Source organism: Procambarus clarkii, chromosome 4 (assembly GCF_040958095.1).
Source record: "Procambarus clarkii isolate CNS0578487 chromosome 4, FALCON_Pclarkii_2.0, whole genome shotgun sequence".
NCBI lineage: Eukaryota > Metazoa > Arthropoda > Malacostraca > Decapoda > Cambaridae > Procambarus > Procambarus clarkii.
Window position 1 is genome coordinate 5744646 of NC_091153.1, and position 23845 is coordinate 5768490.

At 44.7% G+C, this 23845-nt stretch overlaps 1 protein-coding gene across 1 annotated transcript in view; it reads left to right on the forward strand.

The window, feature by feature from the left end:
- LOC123751598 (uncharacterized) overlaps positions 1–23845 on the forward strand; it is a 90412-nt gene that overhangs the window by 38264 nt on the left and 28303 nt on the right. The window contains exons 4-6 of the mRNA XM_069334792.1: positions 2156–2649; positions 4924–5068; positions 6086–6209. Coding sequence (XP_069190893.1) covers positions 2156–2649; positions 4924–5068; positions 6086–6209 — 763 coding nt within the window. The remainder of the gene's footprint in view (positions 1–2155; positions 2650–4923; positions 5069–6085; positions 6210–23845) is intronic.

The following is a 23845-nucleotide window of genomic DNA, read 5'->3' on the forward strand; positions in this document are numbered from 1 at the left end:
CCGCAAGCGAGAAGGTTGACATTTTACGAAAGAGTCTGCACTCCATCTCGTTAATGATGTGGTGGCTCCATACCCATGCCTCGTCCCTCCTCCATCTATGTAAGCAGGAGGGCCATTTCCTTCTCCTCCTCCTCCTCCTCCTCCTCCTCCTCCTCCATTCTCATGGATGGGCCCAATTCTCTTTATTCAATTTACTTATTACGTATTTGTGTTTGCTCTATGGTCTCTTCCAGATAGATTTGTTCCATTTCTTATTTATTGCGTTTATCTTCCTCTTCATTAATTCCCCCTTTCTCTAATTTTCGCATTCCTTGTCCTCATATTCTTCCCAGTTTTTTTTTCCTTTATATTTTCCTATTTTTGTGCCTTCCATTTTCCTATTTCTTTCTATTCCCATTAATGTCTACTTTCCTTGATATTCTCCTCTTCATATCTCCACCCAAAATAGATTAGTTGAACCTCTATTCCCTCCCCCCCTCCACACTAACCTAGTACCTTCCTAGTATACCTAGTTCCTCCCTACCTAGTATATAGGAAACTATATACTAGTACCCCCCTCCACTAGACTAGTACGTCTGGCTTAGGTCATCTAGAATGGCTAGCAAACAATAGGAAAATGAAGTAGCCTAGATAGAATTTCTAAGCAAAATTAACAAATTATTAAGGTTAGCTTGGGAGATTAGTAAACTCAGAAAATAGCACGAGGCGCTAGTTAACAGGGATTAATAAGCAATATACTTATACTAGATATATAGTATACTAGATATATAGTATACTAGAGCTGGTAGTATACCACAGCACATGAAGCAAAAAGTAGTCAATACACAGGCTTAAAAAACACATATAAATAGGCACAAATTACATATAAACCTCTAGAAAAATAAAATCTGTCAAAACTGTATCTAGAAATATCTGATCTTGGAAGCTATAAGATGTAAACTGTTAATAGCACCGTCTGGTAAACTAAAACTCTACCTGTAACCACAAGGAAACTCTGGCTAAATACTTGAAAAAAGTATCCCTCTTCCTAGGACAAAAAAACATGAGGTAAGCCTAGCAAGAGTTTACCTGGAGGTAAAGCTAGCAAGAGTTTACCTGGAGGTAAACCTAGCAAGAGTTTACCTGGAGGTAAACCCCAAAAAACACATAGTTGAGTGTAAACTGCATCAATAACAATCAACAAATTGGACATGACTGACTTAAGTCTCTATTCCTCCTCTCCATCTCTCTCTCTCTCTCTCTCTCTCTCTCTCTCTCTCTCTCTCTCTCTCTCTCTCTCTCTCTCTCTCTCTCTCTCTCTCTCTCTCTCTCTCTCTCTCATCTCTCATCTCTCATCTCTCATCTCTACCTCCCTCTATCCCTACCCTCCCCAACCGTCTTCGTTCGTCACTCGTAATGACAGTTCGACAACGAAACCTTTCACTCCGGAGGCTGTGAGAAGGTGACTATTCACAGTGTATTCATCTCCCGGCCTCATCTCAGACACTGACGGATGCCCTGACACGGGGCTCTTAGCCAGATGCCAGCAGCATCCCTGACAGATGCCAGCAGCATCCCTGACAGATCCCAGCATCCCTGACAGATCCCAGCATCCCTGACAGATCCCAGCATCCCTGACAGATGCCAGCAGCATCCCTGACAGATCCCAGCATCCCTGACATCTTGTACACAGACGGGAGATATACTGACATATATTATTATACACCACATACCACACAGGACTCACCACACATGATAAAATAAGGTAAATCTTTTCTCGCGAAATTTTTTTCACTGATGGGTGGACCGCATATTCCTGCACTGCCATAAAGCCATTGGTATGGTGCCCCACAAGAGACTAATTCATCAAACGAATTAAAAAAATAGATAAACCGATATGTCAGGGTGAGAACGCTAAATAGATATCTGGATAGACAGAGAATACAAGCAAAGTTGCACAACTATCAATCAACGAAACGAGGATTAAAATATGCAACAAGGATTAATTCACGGAACAAGGCTCAGTCTATGGAGCCAGGAACACTATGGAACACAAAAATGGATAACTCTAAGGATATCAGTCTACGGAGCAAGGATAACTCTATGGATATCAGTCTACGTAACAAGGATAACTATGGATATCAATCTACTGAACAAGGATAACTATGGATAACAGTCTACGGAACAAGGATAACTCTATGGATATCAGTCTACGGAACAAGGATAACTCTATGGATATCAGTCTACGGAACAAGGATAACTCTATGAATATCAGTCTACGGAGAAAGGATAACTCTATGTATATCTGTCTACGAAACAAGGATAACTCTAAGGATATCAGTCTACGGAACAAGGATAACTCTATGGATATCAGTCTTCGGAGCAAGGATAACTCTATGGATAAATGTCTACGGAACAAGGATAACTCTATGGATATCAGTCTACGGAACAAGGATAACTCTATGGATATCACTCTTCGGAACAAGGATAACTCTATGGATATCAGTCTACGAAACAAGGATAACTCTATGGATATCAATCTACGAAACAAGGATAACTCTATGGATATCTGTCTACGGAACAGGGATAACTCTATGAATATCAGTCTACGGAATAAGGATAACTCTATGGATATCTGTCTACGGAACAGGGATAACTCTATGGATATCAGTCTACGGAATAAGGATAACTCATGGATATCACTCTTCGGAACAAGGATAACTCTATGGATATCACTCTACGGAACAAGGATAACTCTATGGATATCAGTCTACGGAACAAGGATAACTATGGATATCAGTCTACGAAACAAGGATAACTATGGATATCACTCTATGAAACAAGGATAACTCTATGGATAACATTCTACGGAACAAGGATAACGCTTCTGAACCACATAGCTATCGATATCCTTACTGTTCAAACTCCTTCTTCTCCGGCGTGTCACAACGTGACGAAAAAGATGTACTAAAATGCCCGAACCTAACCAACCCGAGGACCAACGAATAGAAAACGGGACATCCCGTCAATTTTTACGAGTCGCTATGATTTCTAGCACGTCGTATTTTGGTCTGAAAGGAGATCTTGGCGCCAAGATGCGACGTACTATTCGAGAGGACGAGTTGGTCCGTGAGCAACCAATTGTCTGAAACAGTTGACTGACAGAAGGACTGAAACAGAAGGATTGAAACAGAAGGACTGAAACATGTGAACTGAAACATGTGGACTGAAACATGTGGACTGAAACATGTGGACTGAAACACAAGGACTGAAACATGTGGACTGAAACATGTGGACTGAAACATGTGGACTGAAACAGGAGGACTGAAACATGTGGACTGAAACAGAAGGACTGAAACACAAGAACTGAAACACAAGGACTGAAACACAAGGACTGAAACATGTGGACAGAAACATGTATACTGAAACACAAGGACTGAAACAGAAGGACTGAAACATGTGGACTGAAACACAAGAACTGAAACACAAGGACTGAAACACAAGGACTGAAACATGTGGACTGAAACATGTGGACTGAAGCATGTGGACTGAAACATGTGGACAGAAACATGTGGACAGAAACATGTGGACTGAAACATGTGGACTGAAACACAAGAACTGAAACACAAGGACTGAAACACAAGGACTGAAACATGTGGACTGAAACATGTGGACTGAAGCATGTGGACTGAAACATGTGGACAGAAACATGTGGACAGAAACATGTGGACTGAAACATGTGGACTGAAACATGTGGACTGAAACACAAGAACTGAAACACAAGGACTGAAACACAAGGACTGAAACATGTGGACAGAAACATGTGAACTGAAACAGAAGGACTGAAACAAGAACTGAAACAGAAGAACTGAAACAAGTGGACTGAAACAGCCCTTCGTAACGACAGACAAGTACAGGAAGAAGAGTACAGCGATACAGAAGCCCAACCATCAAGTAAGATCAACACTGTACACAGTGCTTGCATATACAGGATGGTACAGCAATGGTGAATACAGTATGGTGGAATATGTTGCACTTGGAGAAACGATACATCATATGAGGTGTTCTTCTTCTTGTTAAAGATTCGCTACCTGGAACATAAAGTTCCAGGTAGCACGGGCTATGGCGAGCCCGAGATGAGATGGAAAAAGGTCCCATAACATAGGCAGAAAACCCACATAAAATCCTTAAGATGACGACTATAATATAAATACAACAAAAACTATCAACAAACAAACACTTTTTTTTTTTTTTTTTTTTTTTTTTTGTCAAAAAAAAACTTCTATCAAAACTGTGTCCAGGAAAATCACCCCAAGAAACAAGGAAGAATCAAGCCACGAGGTAAGACTTAAATAAGAAGCTGGAGAAGGCTGAGTAGACAAAGATAAAGATGTAGACAAGACAAGGGGGGAAAAAGGGAATCGCTACGCAGAGGGACTAAGACAATAGTCGTCTGGCAGCTCCAGGCTGGAGGCGTCGAGGGGACCCATTGTTCAAAGTTTTAGCAACAATTAAGATGGTACAAGAGAATCTGGAGAGGTTAATAAGTCAGCCCAACTGTGACTGTTCGTCTTGTGTCACACACACACACACACCCAGACACCGCCAGGGTGGAGCAGGAACCAAGCAGTCTCACACTTTTGAGGGCCCCTTTCAATTGTGGAGGGCCCTTTTTCGCATTCTTCTGAAGCTCCTTGATTCTCATTCCTTGGGGGCCCTCTTCACACTGTTTCTTATAAGCGCTTCGTAGGCACAGTTATGGGCCCCTGGGGGGCATAACTACAACCTTGTACCAACAAGTGTGAGAGACAGACAGACAGACAGACAGACAGACAGACAGACAGACAGACAGACAGACAGACAGACAGACAGACAGACAGACAGACAGACAGACAGAGACAGGGAGAGTTATTTTAGGTTAATAATACCCAAACCTGTAACCAGAGGTACGTATTATCTTTAAAAAGAAACCTTCAGAATACGCCTACAACATACGTGTGACCTACCTTCGAGTATGCAGCTCCGGCTTGGCTTCCCTACCTGTGAAAAAAAATATTTATATGTCAAAGTCCATAGGAAATGTATTGCAGTACAAACTGCAAAAAAAAAGGCAACAGTACAAACAGCCAATTTACATAATGAGGAAAAAAGTGAAACTACTAATTGACCTGCTTCTGGGAAGGCGGGTCTAAGGAGCTGATGCTCAACCCTGCAAAGCCACTCTGAGTACATGTAGGTGAGTCAAGATATAGGCAATTACTTCTCACTGTTTACAGCTGTGTTCTGAGCTGCCAATCAGATAGCCCACTTTATGTGTCCAATCAGAAGTCTTTTTTCTCTTCAAAGTTTAACAGGAAAACAAATCATTCAAGATGTTTACTAATCTCTGTCTCCCTCTCTCTCTCTCTCTGTCTCTCTCTCTGTCTCTCTGTCTCTCTCTCTCTCTCGCTCTGTCTCTCTGTCTCTCTCTCCCCCCCTCTCTCTCGCTCTCTCTCTCTCTCTCTCTCTCTCTCTCTCTCTCTCTCTCTCTTGCCTACTTATCACTCCCCTCTCTACCTTTCCTGCATTTTATTTTGTTTTGTTTTTCTTCCTCGTCTCCCCTCAACACCGCCACCAGTCCCCACACCTCTCCCCTCTACATACCTTATCCCCCCTACTCCTCCTCCTCTCCCCTCTTCACCTAATCCTTCCCTCACTGACAACTTAACGCTTCCTGTCCCCCTCACTACCTCTTTCCTCTCACTCTCCCTCCCCTACGCTGACAACTCTCACCCTTTTCCCCTCTTTCACTCTGACACTCTTCCCCCTCAACATCTCTTTCTCTCTCTCTCTCTCTCTCTCTCTCTCTCTCTCTCTCTCTCTCTCTCTCTCTCTCTCTCTCTCTCTCTCTCTCTCTCTCTCTCTCTCTCTCTCTCTCTCTCTCAAGAATTAAAAGATATCATAGAAGATCTCTAACCAAGTCTATGTAAAACAGGACATTTATATATGTAGGTTTGCATTGTATTAATAAATGACTTACGTGTAAGGAAGAAAATAATTTTCTGCTTGCCTTTTCTTTCCCTCATCCGCTCCCCTCTCATTAATGCCCCTTCTTGCCTCCCCTCAGAACCATCTTCACGTCGTACCAACTGGAGGAGCTGGAGAAGGCATTTAAAGATGCCCACTACCCAGATGTCTACGCCAGAGAGATGCTGTCTCTTAAACTTGATCTTCCCGAGGACAGGATACAGGTAGGATGCTGTAGATTACAGGTGAGAGGCAGGGATGCTGTAGCTTCCAGGTGACAGGAACCCTGTAGATTACAGGTGAGAGGCAGGGATGCTGTAGCTACCAGGTGACAGGAACCCTGTAGATTACAGGTGAGAGGCAGGGATGCTGTAGCTTCCAGGTGACAGGAACCCTGTAGATTACAGGTGAGAGGCAGGGATGCTGTAGCTTCCAGGTGACAGGAACCCTGTAGATTACAGGTGAGAGGCAGGGATGCTGTAGCTTCCAGGTGACAGGAACCCTGTAGATTACAGGTGAGAGGCAGGGATGCTGTAGCTTCCAGGTGACAGGAACCCTGTAGATTACAGGTGAGAGGCAGGGATGCTGTAGCTTCCAGGTGACAGGAACCCTGTAGATTACAGGTGAGAGGCAGGGATGCTGTAGCTTCCAGGTGACAGGAACCCTGTAGATTACAGGTGAGAGGCAGGGATGCTGTAGCTTCCAGGTGACAGGAACCCTGTAGATTACAGGTGAGAGGCAGGGATGCTGTAGCTTCCAGGTGACAGGAACCCTGTAGATTACAGGTGAGAGGCAGGGATGCTGTAGCTTCCAGGTGACAGGAACCCTGTAGATTACAGGTGAGAGGCAGGGATGCTGTAGCTACCAGGTGACAGGAACCCTGTAGATTACAGGTGAGAGGCAGGGATGCTGTAGCTTCCAGGTGACAGGCCCCTGTAGATTACAGGTGAGAGACAGGTTGACTAAACCATACACTAGAAAGTGAAGGGACCTACGACGTTTCGGTCCGTCCTGGACCATTCTCACAATCGACTTGAGAATGGTCCAGGACGGACCGAAACGTCGTCGTCGTCGTCGTCCCTTCACTTTCTAGTGTGTGTGGCCTGGTCAACATATTTCAGCCACGTTATTGTGACTCCTCGTCTGCACATGAGAGGCAGGGATACTGTAGCTTACAGGCGACAGGTCCTCAGAGGATACACAATGGCCAAGGATGCAGAGAGACAGAATCCTACAGAATAAGGATTACCTGTCAACGGTCAAGGGGGAAATTAGGAATACAGGTAAGTGTGGAATTGGTACAGGGTACAGGGAAATAAGGGAGGGATACCAGATAGAATTGAGAGAGGGATTTAAGGGAGAAAGGGGGTACCATATACGGTCGAGGAAGGGGTAATGCATTGGAAAGAGAAGAAGTACCAGGTACACTTGAGGTAGGGTACAGGGTACAGGGTACAGGGTAGTAAAGGTAAGGGGGACCGGATACAGTGTGAGAGGGGGGGGATACAAAATAACACTGACGGAATGTTACAGGGTACAGAAAAGGGTGGAATTATATAGAGAACCAGACGTACATATATATACATACACATAAACACACACATACACACAGGCAAAATACAAATACACTTATATACACATATACATACAAACAAATACACACACACATATATACATACATATTTAGACACATGAGGCCTGGTAGCCTGGTGGCTAGAGCGCAGGACTCGTAATTCTGTGGCGCGGGTTCGATTCCCGCACGAGGCAGAAACAAATGGGCAAAGTTTCTTTCACCTTGAATGCCCCTGTTACGTAGCAGTAAATAGGTACCTGGGAGTTAGTCAGGTGTCACGGGCTGCTTCCTGGTGTGTGTGTGGGTGTGTGTGTGGTGTAGAAAAAAAGTAGTTAGTAAACAGTTGATTGACAGTTGAGAGGCGGGCCGAAAGAGCAAAGCTCAACCCCCGCAAACACAACTAGGTGAATACATATGTAAGTTCACACAGAGCTCAGATATAAATGAATTACGAGCAAAGACTAAAGGAGTTAAACCTCACGTCCCTGGAAGATTAAAGAAACAGAAGAGAGACATGATCACTACTTACAAAATACTCAGGGTAATAGACAGGGCATACCAGGAACAGACAGTATACCATGGGGAAGTATACTGACCAGAGGATACAGATGAAAACTAAAATACTCAATAGAATTACACTAATTTAGTGTTAAAGAAGTGACCCAATGACAGCAACATGTTTCATATTCATTCCACTGTTCAACTGAACACATGACAGAGTTCAATAGGCTCTGGAGCCTACACACACACACACACACACACCTGTTGATTATCTTTTGAACGTGCTGTTTCGTTCAACGCGTTCGTTCAATGGGTTAAATGCTTTCAGTCATTCGGTGTGTTCACATATTCGACGTGCTAATTTGTTCAAAGTGCTCGTTTGTTCAGTTTATTCACCTCGTCAGTGATTTTGCTTGTTCAGCATTTTTAATAGTTCAACACATTCACTGTTTCTTCTTATTTTCAAGTAATGTTCAGTTGTTCAATCTTTTTTCTTCGTGTATCTTCTTTCGTATGGTCGTTGAACCGTTCATCATTGTGTTCACTCGTTCAACATGTTCCATGTTTATCACATATATTTGTTCAATATGTATATATGCTCAACCTTTCCTCGTGGTGTTCAGCCGTTCAATATGATCGATTGTTATTCATGTTCATTCGTTCAACAGTTAACCATTATATTCACCTGTTTAATATGTCCTCTCGTTCAGCAATTCGAGTTCGTCTTCGTGTTTACTGGTTCATCATGTTCAACATGTTCAGCCTGTTAGGGGGCGGTGGTTCCCCCCTGTTCAATCGTCATCATAATTTAGCGTTTTATTGGTTGCTCTAAAAGCTATGTTGTTTTTATTTTCCTCTCCCCTCTCCCCTCTCTCCCCTCTCACTTCTCTCCCCTCTCCCTTCTCTCCTCTCTCACTTCTCTCCTCTCTCACCCCTCTTCTCTCCTCCCACTCACTTTCTCTTCTCGGTTTCAAGTTATTTTTAATGTTACATTAATTTCATGTTCACTCCAGTGATCTCATCTATGCTATCATATTCACTCTCATGCTGTCATATTCACTATCATGCTGTCACATTCACTCCCATGATGTCATAATCACTCTCATAGTGTCATAATCACTCATGCTGTCATGATCATCTATGCTATCATATTCACTTGTACGTTGCATTGGCTATCCCTGGTGCTATCATATTCACTCCCACATGTCATGTTGACTATGGCGTTACAATGATAACCGTATCTTCCATTATGAGGGGATAACAGGAGCTCTCAGAGATGAACATGTTCAGTGTTAACAGGCTGCCTGTTGAACAGTGCTTGTTACAGAATAGGGGTTCACTTCCTCAAGTCTAAAGTTCTGAAATTGTCTTGTTACAAGAGAGAGAGAGAGAGAGAGAGAGAGAGAGAGAGAGAGAGAGAGAGAGAGAGAGAGAGAGAGAGAGAGAGAGAGAGAGAGAGAGAGAGAGAGAGAGTTAACTGCCTGTTAAGTCTAAGATTGATTTGTTACAGGACTTGTAACTATAAAGTCTGAAATGGATAAACAAATATATATATATATATATATATATATATATATATATATATATATATATATATATATATATATATATATATATATATATATATATAAATTTCTGCGACAAAACAAAGAAAAAAAAATATAGACAAAAAGAGAAATAGACAGGTAAAAAATCGTCTGTTTCTTTTGATATCAGGATTCCCTTTTATCCGGCCGTTTCCGGCTCTGGTCCGGCCTGTGGACACGAAGTGGACAAAATTCCCAGCATTTTTGTCCAATATGTATACGTGTCCGGGGATTTTTTTTTTTTCGAGAGCCGGTAACAGCAGAACGACTTTAGGTAGATCTGTCCTTGGGGAGGGGATTGGGGGAGGGGATTGGGGAAGGGGGATTGGGAAGTGGGATTGGGGGTGGAATAACTTAAATGTAATTGGATGTTATTGTTTGCCTGGTCACTTGATTATTTTGTTCATGTTTGTCCTTGTTTTGTTCTTTGTTCTTGTTCTCCCTTGTTCATATACTACTGCCTCTTGTGTTGTTGTTTCGTTGTTTCCTTGAGGGAATTCTGAGAGTTTGCAACAGTAAATTATCAAATCTCTCTCTCTCTCTCTCTCTCTCTCTCTCTCTCTCTATCTCTCTCTCTCTCTCTCTCTCTCTCTCTCTCTCTCTCTCTGTGAAGTGAAATCTAGCTCTTTTAGCCCCACTAATCTTGTTATATTACAGGTTAACTACTCTGACAGTCGATTTGTTGTTGAAACTAGCCTTATGTATAAGTATGGAGGTGGCTTCCACAGCTTATTCCTTCAGTGAACCCTACTTGTTAACCACTCGTTCAGGGTACAGGTATTTCCTGACATTTAACATGATTCCTTTCATCCTTCCTCCTCCCCCTTGTGTCAGTATCTGCCCCCCGGTCTCTGTATCTTCCCTCCCTGTGTCTGTATCTTCCTCCCCTCCCCTCCCTTCCCCCATGTGTCTGTATCTGCCCCCATGTGGCTGTATCTTCCCTCCCTGTGTCTGTATCTTCCTCCCCTCCCCTCCCTTCCCCCATGTGTCTGTATCTGCCCCCATGTGGCTGTATCTTCCCTCCCTGTGTCTGTATCTCCTCCCTCCTCCCTGTGGCTGTATCTCCTCCCCCCCCCCTGTGTCTGTATCTATCAGCAGCTGTCATTAATCATGAGGCTTGAAGTTATTACCAAATCTCTCTGCTTAAGACACAAAGAAGGCACCATTAATGTGGGAGTAATCTCTCCTATAAGGCTTTTGTCATGTGTGGGTTCTGCTGTCTCATCCTTCCCTCCCCTTTTTTTTCCCCTTCCCTTCCCCTCATTCCTACCTACGGTCTTACCCATTCCCTGTTCACATATTTGGTTTTGCCTTTCTATCTCTAACTTTCTTTCCCTTCTGTCTGTCTCTCTTTCTCTCCCTTCTGCCTCTCCCTCCTGTCCCCTCTGTCTCTCTCTCTCCCTTCTGTCTGTCTGTCTCTCTCTCTCTCCATTCTCTCTCTCTCTCTCTCTCTCTCTCTCTCTCTCTCTCTCTCTCTCTCTCTCTCTCTCTCTCTCTCTCTCTCTCTCTCTCTCTCTCTCTCTCTCTCTCTCTCCATTCTCTCTCTCTCTCTCTGTCTCTCTCTCCCCTCTAACTCTCACTTCCCCCTATGGCTAACGACACAACCAGTCATTCCCCTCCCCTCCCCCCCCTGTCCTCGGAACAAGCAGATAAACACCCGTCACCCAATAACACAACCCCTCACAACCCCTCACAACAAAGAGGGTGATTATTGTCTAACGACCCAACTACCCATCGCATCACGCCCTACTGCTCGTTCCATACTCACCCTTTACTCAACTCTCCCCCCTCCCCCCCCCCACCCTACCTACCCCCCCCTTTAGCCACCCTTACCTCTTCCCCCCCTCCCCCTACCCCCCCCCTTTAGCCACCCTTACCTCTTCCCCCCCTCCCCCCCCCCTTTCTGTAGGCAAGCCCGAGTCTAAACGTGTCTGTGCATATATCAAAGGTTACGAATTCCTTTCCTAAACGCCACACCCCCCCCACCCATCCCCCACCCCTCCCCCCACCCCTCCCCCCACCCCTCCCCCCACCCCTCCCCCTACCCCTCCCCCCACCCCTCCCCCAACCCCTCCCCCCAACCCCTCCCCCCAACCCCTCCCCCCAACCCCTCCCCCCAACCCCTCCCCCTACCCCTCCACCCCAATCCCTCTTTCATCTCTGTTTCACCCCTCCCCCCTTCACCCCCTTCCCTTGCACCACCCCCACCTTCCCCCTCATCCCCCCTTCTACAACAAGACTACAGCAAGGTGAGAGAAATACAGCAAGGTGAGAGAAATACAGCAAGGGGGAGGGAATTACAGCAAGGTGAGGCAACTACAGCAAGGTGAGAGAAATACAGCAAGGGGAGGCAACTACAGCAAGGGGGAGGGAACTACATCAAGGGGAGGCAACTACAGCAAGGGGAAGGGAACTACATCAAGGTGAGGGAACTACAGCAAGGGGGAGGGAACTACATCAAGGTGAGGGAACTACATCAAGGTGAGGGAACTACATCAAGGTGAGGGAACTACAGCAAGGTGAGGGACTCTCTGAGAGAAGGCCAATAGGGAGAGAAAACTGGAAGAGAAAGCAAAACAATGAGATGATGGAATTCATTGCTAAGCAATATGCAGAGGTAACGAAACTGTTCATCCCACACAAGAGAGAGAGAGAGAGAGAGAGAGAGAGAGAGAGAGAGAGAGAGAGAGAGAGAGAGAGAGAGAGAGAGAGAGAGAGAGAGAGAGAGAGAGAGAGAGAGAGAGAGAGAGGTTAACGAGAAAGGTAAAGCAAATCCCTTAGTTCAATTTTCATTGCAGAGAGCCGGAAAACCTGGGAAAAGCACAGAGAACCACGACAATAACGAGGCAATAAAGAGACCCAGGCATAAATACATTAGAGGCAGAAGAGAAGCTGAGAGGAAATATGAAAACGGCATTACTGACTAGGATATTCCCAGTCAAACATGTTTTATAGTCATATCAAGAGGAAAACAACAATAAGAGAGTACGTAGTTGAAAATACACGGTAATTCCTTGTATTTCCTTGTAATTCTCCTTGTAATTCTCACAGAATTACAAGGAGGCCAGAGATGAAAGACTAGAAGAAACACTGGATGACATAGTTCACCGCTGAAGAAAAGATTAAGAAACACGTAGAGGACCTAGATGCAACAAAAGCATTGTAATTCTCACAGAATTACAAGGAGGCCAGAGATGAAAGACTAGAAGAAACACTGGATGACATTGTTCACCGCTGAAGAAAAGATTAAGAAACACGTAGAGGACCTAGATGCAACAAAAGCATTGTAATTCTCACAGAATTACAAGGAGGCCAGAGATGAAAGACTAGAAGAAACACTGGATGACATAGTTCACCGCTGAAGAAAAGATTAAGAAACACGTAGAGGACCTAGATGCAACAAAAGCATTGTAATTCTCACAGAATTACAAGGAGGTACGTGAAGAACTCAACGAAATATTCCAGGAAGTCTTTTCAAGAGAAGCGGCGTGGAGGCCAGAGATGAAAGACTAGAAGAAACACTGAATGACATAGTTCGCCGCTGAAGAAAAGATTAAGAAACACCTAGAGGACCTAGATGCAACAAAAGCAATAGGACCAGACTTAACATCGTCATGGCTGGCGAAGGAGGGTCCAGAGGCACTTCAACTACTTACTAAAATTATCAATAAAACACTTGGAACAGGAAATCTCCCAATATTTTGGAAAAAGGCGAATATTAATAGACCAATATTAACAAAAAGGGAACAGACAAGAGGTACTAAATTACAGACAAGCATCATGAACAAGTATTCCATGTAAAGTGATGGAAATAGTTCTCAGGTTGTGAATAATTGAACACTTTAAAAGGATAAACTTTGCAACACAAGAGAAGCATAGAATTAGAAAAAGAAAATCACGCCTCGCAAACTTAATCGAGTTCTATGACAAAGTTACTAAAACTTAGACATGAAACACAAAACTAACTAGACTGTATTTCCCTCTATATATTGTCAAAAAAAAAATTCCTCACGAAAGGCTGGTGTTGAAGATGGAGAGAAGCAAGCTGATATAACTAGGAAGACACTAAGATGGACAGAAAAGACTGACCTGATGGAGAGAAAACAGAGTCCCAACCAGATATCAGTTTTAAGAAGTGAAGGAGAGTGACAAGTGGAGTTCCCCAAGGTCCTGGAACCCTTACTCTTCCCAATATATGGGAATGACCAACCCGAGGAACTCACACATCTTAATCTCTGCAATTGGCCCATAGCCGGGAGCCGGTCGGCCGAGCGGACAGCACGCTGGACTTGTGATCCTGTGGCCCTGGGTTCGATCTCAGGCGCCGGCGAGAAACAATGGGCAGAGTTTCTTTCACCCTATGCCCCTGTTACCTAGCAGTAAAATAGGTACCTGGGTGTTAGTCAGCTGTCACGGGCTGCTTCCTGGGGTTGGAGGCCTGGTCGAGGACCGGGCCGCGGGGACACTAAAAAGCACCGATATCATTTCAAGATAACCTCAAGATAGATAGCTAATTAGGCAAGTCAAACCCGGAAAAGGACTTCCCTGTAACAGGAGGTTACAGGGAAGCCTTTTCAGATTACAGGAGTGAACCAGCTGTAGTAGTAATAGTCTAGCCAGCAACTGTAGTCTGGTTATAACAAGATAACTAGACTACAGACCACCAAACTACCGGTGGCCTCGTTAACTCTAGTAACAAACTGTTACTAGAATTACACACAGAAATCACAATAGCGTGATGCATCAAATGAACAAATCCACAAGGGTCGATTGTGGTCGATTCGATTATCGATTTAATAATCGGTCGCAGTCGATTAAGGCAGCGTCTGGGATGCTCTCGGACGTAGGTTCGAACCCTCGTCACGGCCCCGGTGGGTTTGTTACTAGAATTCATTCCTAGTAAGGTAATGAATATGGTAGAGAGAGAAAGAAGACAAGAAAGTGTCTACACCACACAGGGGAAGGAAACTAAAGGAACTGGAGAGAGAGAGAGAGAGAGAGAGAGAGAGAGAGAGAGAGAGAGAGAGAGAGAGAGAGAGAGAGAGAGAGAGAGAGAGAGAGAGAGAGAGAGAGAGAGAGAAAAGGATTTAGAAGTGGATAAGGTTCACTACCACTATCTCTAAGAGCACACATAAACAGCTTAGCATCAGCAGCATTTGAGACGCTGGAAAACATTACAATGCCATTAATAAACCTAAACTAGGGGCTCTTTTAACAAGATCTACACAGTCTTTAGTTGGCCAATATTAGACTACGTAGCACCGGCCTGGAATCCCCACCCTGTGAGAGAGAGAGAGACATGATCCCAACTTACAAGATACTGAGGGAACTTGGCAAGGAGGACAAGGAGAGCTTCTTAAAAGTGAGAGATAGAAGGTGAGAGGACATTAGTAGAAACAGAAACTCCCATCACCACAAAACCTCTCACTAACATCCAAACGCCGCCTTTTCTCTCTCTCTCTCTCCCCCTCACATTTCCCCTTCTCTCCCCCACCCCCATTTCCCCGTTCCCCCCTCCCCCCCACCCCCCCCCACCCCCACAGCACGCCCCCACCCCGAGGCACGTGGCAGCAGGGCGCACGTGTAGCCTCAGGCGGACTTACACCACTCTTTGTCAAACTTCATGGAGTTAAAACGTTAATTTAAATAGTGAATTAAGTTATTTGTAAATCAGCGGGTGGTGGTGGAAGTGGGTGGTGATGGTGGTGATGGTGGTAGTTGTGGTAGTTGTGGTGGTTGTAGAACTTATCTATTAGTAACTATGAGGGGAAGTTATAAGCACAAAATCGACTTGAGAATGGTCCAGGACGGACCGAAACGTCGTCGTCCCTTCAACTTCTAGTGTGTGGTCTGGTCAACAGTCAATATGAGGGGAAGTTAGGTCTAGTTCTTGGTCCCCAGCTTGCTAGCTTCGTTGTGACGAGTCTTTGTCGACTCTGGCCTTAAAGTTATGGATAGAGGTGGCTTTTACAACTTCCTCTTTCAGTGGATTCTACTTGCTGGCCACCCACACAGGGTACGAGTATTTCCAGGCATGTCTTTGACTTAAGTGGGTGTTCCCAGCTTCCACCTGTGTCCCCTTGTCCTTCTCTTATCCTTGTCCACCCTCATCTACTCCTTTCATTATCTTGTATATTGTGATCATATCCCCTCTGCTCTCTTCTAGGGGGTGTAATATTTAATTCCTCTAGTCTGTGTTGGTAGCTTAGACCTCTTAGCTCTGGATACAAACCTTTGTAATTTTTTCCATATTCGTGGTTGAAAATTGTCAATTTTTATGAGACTTTGTAACTTTGTCACACTTGGATGAAGTTATCTAAGATAACTGGATATCACTTAGGTTTGCAGTTATCTGGCTACGAGATACGGTAGCTATGGAAACTGTCCTTTAGATTGTGTAATACATATATACACAAGGTTGTATTATACAACAATCCCCCAAGAAGAATTATACAATCACTCACTAGGACATATTAAGCAACCATACACCAGAGGGAATTATACAACCATCCTCCAGCATACAATATTTAACTATAATTATCCACACAGCTATGGATAGCTATTTTATAGTTAACTATAATTAACTATACAACATACAACTGCAAGTATTCGATCTATACAAATATGACATCCTTGTAATATATTAGAATATGTCCAGCCTTTCCGTCCAAAAACTTATCAAAAGATAAAAAGAGTGTACCAAAGCTTTTGAAAAGATAAAAAGATATGTCTAAAAAGCTTACGAAAAGATAAAAAGAGTGTACCAAAGCTTTTGAAAAGATAAAAAGATATGTCTAAAAAGCTTACGAAAAGATAAAAAGAGTGTAGCAAAGCTTTTGAAAAGATAAAAAGAGTGTACCAAAGCTTTTGAAAAGATAAAAAGATATGTCTAAAAAGCTTACGAAAAGATAAAAAGAAATGTACAAAATCATACGAACAGATAAAAAGATATCTTCAAAAGCTTACTTATGATAACTTTTATTTTTAATTTAGATATTAAACCTGCCAGTTATAATGCAGTTAAAACGCTGTATTTAAAATTACCTACAATCGTAAATGCATAATAAGGCTAAAGCGAAGTAAATAAAAAAGATAATAAAACTACAATAGCCAGATACACAGAAGGCGACGCTTTTCTAAAACAGTCCTACTTGTGCTTGAAGCAGAAAATAGCCAGAATGGAATAAAGAAAATATACCCAGTCCTGTTCAGTGTGGGCAATGATCTCACTCTCTCAGCTCGGTCCCAGCGTTCTCAGCTCGGTCCCAGCATTCTCAGGGCTCGGTCCCCAGGGCTCCAGGGCGATCACGTGACTCAATTGGCACCATTATTAGCCCAGGGTGTTGGCTGATCCACCCTAACTGCCAATTACCTAGCTTCCAGGCTCCTGGAGCCTGTAATATCTCCCCCCACCCCACCCCCCTTCCCACCCAACCATCTCTCCCCCCCCCCATCCTCCCAAGCCCACTACACCTAGTCCCATGACCCCCTCCCCCTCTCCCCCTCCCCATTTCAGAATACATGGAAAAATATATTCCAGTATTTACGGGTTGGAGTGCCAGGTAGCTCTGTATACTGGTAATAGTGAGGTGAATCGGTGGTAACTGGCTGGAATTCTGGAATAGGAATTGTGTTTTTTTTTTTCCCCCTTCGTGGAAACGTTATGAAGGTGGTGTTTGGTCGTGTGGGGGGGGGGGTGTCGTGGTGTCTGGTGTGTGGGGGGGGGGGGGTAATTTCGGGATGAGTTAAGCCTGGAATTAAGATTTGGAGGCTTAATTGCAGTCTCTAAATTTGTTCTCACTTGCAAACCTCCAAAATTCTCTCATTTTTTTCCCCCATAGCAATGGACAGTCCGTTGCAAGGCTAGAGTTAACTGAGGTGCCAAATGGGGTAGAATGAGATAGAATTATACCCCCTTTCACCCATTCCCCTCCCCCCATCCCTCCAATACCCCTCCCCATCCCTCCAATCCCCCCCATCCCACCAATACGCCCCCTCCCCCCTATTGTTACATAGTGACCAGTTCATAATGGTGATGGACACTTTGTAGAGTCAATAGAGTCAATATATTGCACACAAAGTGACCATAAGCTTTGCCTGCTAAAACTCTGACTTTCCAGCACGCGTCTGAACGGAACTACTGTAGACCATGAATACTCTAATACATATGTATATCCTTGAAGATGTATAGTGTGTATCAGCTTGGGAGAGAGTGACGATGTAAGGTTAATATATATATATATATATATATATATATATATATATATATATATATATATATATATATATATATATATATATATATATATATATATATATATATATATATATATATATATATATATATATGTCGTACCTAATAGCCAGAACGCACTTCTCAGCCTACTATGCAAGGCCCGATTTGCCTAATAAGCCAAGTTTTCATGAATTAATATATTTTCTCTAATTTTTTTCTTATGAAATGATAAAGCTAACCATTTCATTATGTATGAGGTCAATTTTTTTTTATTGGAGTTAAAATTAACGTAGATATATGACCGAACCTAACAAACCCTACCTAACCTAACCTAACCTATCTTTATAGGTTAGGTTAGGTTAGGTAGCCGGAAAAGTTAGGTTAGGTTAGGTTAGGTAGGTAAGGTTGTCGAAAAACAATTAATTCATGAAAACTTGGCTTATTAGGCAAATCGGGCCTTGCATAGTAGGCTGACAAGTGCGTTCTGGCTACTAGGTACGACATATATATATATATATATATATATATATATATATATATATATATATATATATATATATATATATATATATATATATATATATATATATATATATATATATATATATATATATATATATATATATATATATATATATATATATATATATATCATGTAATACATGGAGGTTCATGTTATCATGTCAAAAAGATAACCAACATAACGGGAATAAGATGATATCTCATCTTGATAAGTATGTAGATAAGCATGTCGTATATATATGGCAATATGCTGCCTACATAATTAGTAAAGAGAAAATTAAGAAATAATGGGAATTTAAGAGTTTCAACAAGACATTAATGGTAAATAGTAAGAATAATTGCACTTACTTATAATTCCTGAAACATAATACATATTTTCATGAATAAGTCGACAGTAATAGGAATCCACAAATAAATGTTCAGAAAAGAGACAGAGTGAGAGAATAGATTGAGAGACATGAGGGAAAAGTTGGAGACTATGAGAGACATAATTATAAACTGATAGAGTGAGGAACAGTGAGGCACAGTGAGGCAGATAGAGAAGGCATGAGAGAAAGAGTGGGATACAGAATAGGAGAAATATGGTAAAATATTTTAAAATAAAATATTACTGAAAATATACTTTACCATTAAACCATGACAGAACAACATTAATCATATACCTACCAGAACTACCATCGACTACCATACTCCGCCTGTGTAAGACTGAAATGAGAAAGGATTTACAATCAGATGGCCAGCCAGAGGCTTGAGACCCGCGCAGGAATATCCTTGAAAATCTAAAAAATCTACTACTTATGAATCTATTACTATTACTATTACTATTACTATTACTATTACTATTACTATTCATGTGACTCCTTTTGCTATTACCACAGATTTTGTTAAATTTATTATGTATCCTATACTCGTCCTGTGGGTGGTGGTGGACCCCATGGTCGTCCTGTGGGTGGTGGTGGACCCCATGGTCGTCCTGTGGGTGGTGGTGGACCCCATGGTCGTCCTGTGGGTGGTGGTGGACCCCATGGTCGTCCTGTGGCTGGTGGTGGACTCCATGGTCGTCCTGTGGGTGGTGGTGGACCCCATGGCCGTCCTGTGGGTGGTGGTGGACCCCATGGTCGTCCTGTGGGTGGTGGTGGACCCCATGGTCGTCCTGTGGGTGGTGGTGGGCCCCATGGTCGTCCTGTGGGTGGTGGTGGGCCCCATGGCCGTCCTGTGGGTGGTGGTGGACCCCATGGTCGTCCTGTGGGTGGTGGTGGGCCCCATGGCCGTCCTGTGGGTGGTGGTGGACCCCATGGCCGTCCTGTGGGTAGTGGTGGACCCCATGGCCGTCTTGTGGGTGGTGGTGGGCCCCATGGCCGTCCTGTGGGTGGTGGTGGACCCCATGGTCGTCCTGTGGGTGGTGGTGGACCCCATGGTCGTCCTGTGGGTGGTGGTGGACCCCATGGCCGTCCTGTGGGTGGTGGTGGACCCCATGGTCGTCCTGTGGGAGGTGGTGGGCCCCATGGCCGTCCTGTGGGTGGTGGTGGACCCCATGGTCGTCCTGTGGGTGGTGGTGGACCCCATGGTCGTCCTGTGGGTGGTGATGGACCCCATGGTCGTCCTGTGGGTGGTGGTGGACCCCATGGCCGTCCTGTGGGTGGTGGTGGACCCCATGGTCGTCCTGTGGGTGGTGGTGGACCCCATGGTCGTCCTGTGGGTGGTGGTGGACTCCATTGTCGTCCTGTGGGTGGTGGTGGGCCCCATGGCCGTCTTGTGGGTGGTGGTGGGCCCCATGGCCGTCCTGAGGATGGTGGTGGACCCCATGGTCGTCCTGTGGGTGGTGGTGGACCCCATGGCCGTCTTGTGGGTGGTGGTGGGCCCCATGGCCGTCCTGTGGGTGGTGGTGGACTCCATGGCCGTCCTGTGGGTGGTGGTGGATCCCATGGCCGTCTTGTGGGTGGTGGTGGACCCCATGCCCCTCCTGTGGGTGGCGGTGGACCCCATGCCCCTTCTGTGGGTAGTGGTGGACCCCATGCCCCTTCTGTGGGTGGTGGTGGACCCCATGCCCCTTCTGTGGGTGGTGGTGGACCCCATGCCCCTTCTGTGGGTGGTGGTGGACCCCATGCCCCTTCTGTGGGTGGTGGTGGACCCCATGCCCCTTCTGTGGGCGGTGGTGGACCCCATGGCTCTCCTGTGGGTGGTGGTGGACCCCATGGCTCTCCTGTGGGTGGTGGTGGACCCCATGGCTCTCCTGTGGGTGGTGGTGGACCCCATGCCCCTTCTGTGGGTGGTGGTGGACCCCATGGCTCTCCTGTGGGTGGTGGTGGACCCCATGGCTCTCCTGTGGGTGGTGGTGGACCCCATGGCTCTCCTGTGGGTGGTGGTGGACCCTGGTTCGAGTCTGCATTCAACAATTTTCTGTTTCCTCTCGATAACTTTGTCTCTCATCCAACCTATCTTGAGATGATTTCGGGGCTTAGCGTCCCCGCGGCCCGGTCCTCGACCAGGCCTCCTTTTTGTTACACACCCCCCCCAGGAAGCAGCTCCGTAGCAGCTGTCTAACTCCCAGGTACCTATTGACTGCTAATGGGTGGTACCCATTTACCTAACAACCACAAATACCACATATTTTTGTCTTTTAATAACAAACTTTTATGTACAAATCCACAAGGGCCGTGACGAGGATTCGAACCTGCGTCCGAGAGGTTCCTACATAAACTTTTATGTAGTTCTGTTTCACCTTAACCATGTGTGAGACTTCTCATACATTTCATTATATATATGATGAAATCATTGTAAACCCCCCCCCCCAAAAAAAAAAATCATATAACCGGATCTTTCAAAATATAAATTATTAAATTATTTTCTTCTGGGGGATTTTGACGTCCTGTCCCAATTAATGGTTTCCAATATTTTACTAAACACTAATGTCATACTAATTGGACAGTGATTCTGTACACATTTCCCTCTCGGTTAGCAAACATTGACGCGACATCCGCAAGTTAACTGTTAATCGGTAGGTAGAATTCATCACGATTTGTTGAATACTGAAGTTAGTGAATGTCTACTTTGGACTTAAGATTCTGTTGGATAGCTTGTCAGGTATTCACTATAGCTCTCTGATAGCAGGAAGGAGAGAGAGAGAGAGAGAGAGAGACAGACAGACAGAGAGACAGAGAGAGAGAGAGAGACAGAGAGAGAATACATCAGCCAGTGCAATAACACCCTTACCACTACACTTGACCGTATCCAGCTACAAGGTCTATCCACCAGTACACATTTCTATCCACTAAAACAGTCTTCCCAGTCCACCATTACCAGTTCTCTTACATGTTCCACTCTCTCCTCGACATTACTGTATTTTGTATTCCTTACAGTTGTATTTGGGGGTTCAGTTCTACTTTCTTGGGTTCTATGTCTCCTATCCTTTCTAATTTTTCGATCGTCGCTTTCTCTGTGTCTCTGTTTATCTTGTGTTTTCTCATAATTCATCTCGGCGTTTGTCTGTTCTTTTAGGTGCCTGATTCTATCCAGGGTTTTTGGTTTCTAGTGCGTGACCTATCCATGGCTCTGTGAATTCCTATCCAGCGTCCGTGGAGAGCTGTGGTTTCTATATGGAAGGATAGGCCGTTCTTGTCCTCATTATTCAGTCAGGCTAGTTCATTGTCACTACCTGCACAACCACCATCACCACCACCATCATTACCATCATCATCAATGCAGCCACCACCACCGTCTGCACCACTACTACCACCATCACCATCACCACCACTACCACCTGCACTACCACCACCAACACCACTACCACCACCATCACCACCATTACCACCACCACCACCAACAACAGCACCACCACCACCACCACCACAATCACCACCAACACCACTACCACCACCACACCACCACCACCAACTTCACCACCACCACCTCACCACCACCACCACCTTCACCACCACAACTTGCACCACCGCCACTCCCCTCACCTCCCCCCCCCTCACCACCGTAATATACACAGGCCGCTACATATTGACACACCACGGCCGCCTCTGTCCGTCTCCCAACAACTAAATACGGCTTTAATAAAGGTGAACATTGTCGGCTAAATACCTATTCGCATACAGCACTCCCCTACCCTACCCCCACCACCCCCCCTCCCCTAACCCTCCCTCACCCCTCACTAAATTCCAATACAAAGTTCTTTCAAAACAGAGAACGTACAGGAGCTATACACTACATGGAGAGAGAGAGAGAGAGAGAGAGAGCTTTCGCGCGTCTAGCAAATGGTCAATATCCCAGCCGGAGTGTCCTCGGGGCCCCTTTCATATGCAGCCATTATTGCCAATATCGCAGTTGCAGGCACGTCCATAAGCGCATTTGCAACTTCACCTCACGGAAATGGCGAATTCAGATCGTCCAACTAGCATCCAAGTTGCTCATCTAAGCGGACACCGATCACAGCCGGGGCGACAGGGCCCGTCGTTCCTCCCTATATTTCGTCTCTTGGTTAACGCCTATGTTCCGCTCTAATATCCGCACCTCAGGGACAAGACAAAGGTGAAACACACACATGTACACATGCACACATATACGGTTTTTAACTTGGGTTGTACGTATGGTGGGGGTATTTGAAGGTCTGGCTTGGTTGATGTTGATGGCCGGATGGGGTCCAAGTGTTAGCCGGTTTGTGGACGGTTACGCTTCGAGACGTGATGGGATAATCGGCCGGATGTTTATGTTTGATCTGTCTGTCTGTCTGTCTATCTCTCTGTCTGTCTCTGTCTCTCTCTCTCTCTCTCTCTCTCTCTCTCTCTCTCTCTCTCTCTCTCTCTCTCTCTCTCTCTCTCTCTCTCTCTCTCTCTCTCTCTCTCTCTCTCTCTCTCTCTCTCTCTCTCTCTCTCTCTCTCTCTCTCTCTCTCTCTCTCTCTCTCTCTCTCTCTCTGTATCTCTCTATTTGCTTCTAGGTTTCTCACCTTTATTGTCTTATTTGTTGGGTCTTGTTCGAGTTTTATATTGGGAATAGTGTGTGTGTGTGTGTGTGTGTGTGTGTGTGTGTGTGTGTGTGTGTGTGTGTGTGTGTGTGTGTGTGTGTGTGTGTGTGTGTGTGTGTGTGTACCTTTAGAATTAACGAATGTTTCCTGTACATAGAAAGGTAATGGGCAACATTGTGTAATAAATGGTTATATCCTGAGGTTGTCTCAAAGTCAGCTTCCTGCTGTCTGCTTAAGGTGACGCATTAATGATTTGTTTGTCGCTGCCGGAGGCGGCTAGTTCATTGTGCACCCCATACTCCTCCTGTGAGCGGTAGCGCAAAAATGGATTACAGAGCGCACAAAAGGTCTTTATCAGACCTGAAGGGAGAGTATTACATTAACAATTACGTCTATCTTGCAATCCTTATCGCTAAAATGTCAGCTAGTTACAGAAATTCGTTCCATTTCAATAGATATATATTTACAATTA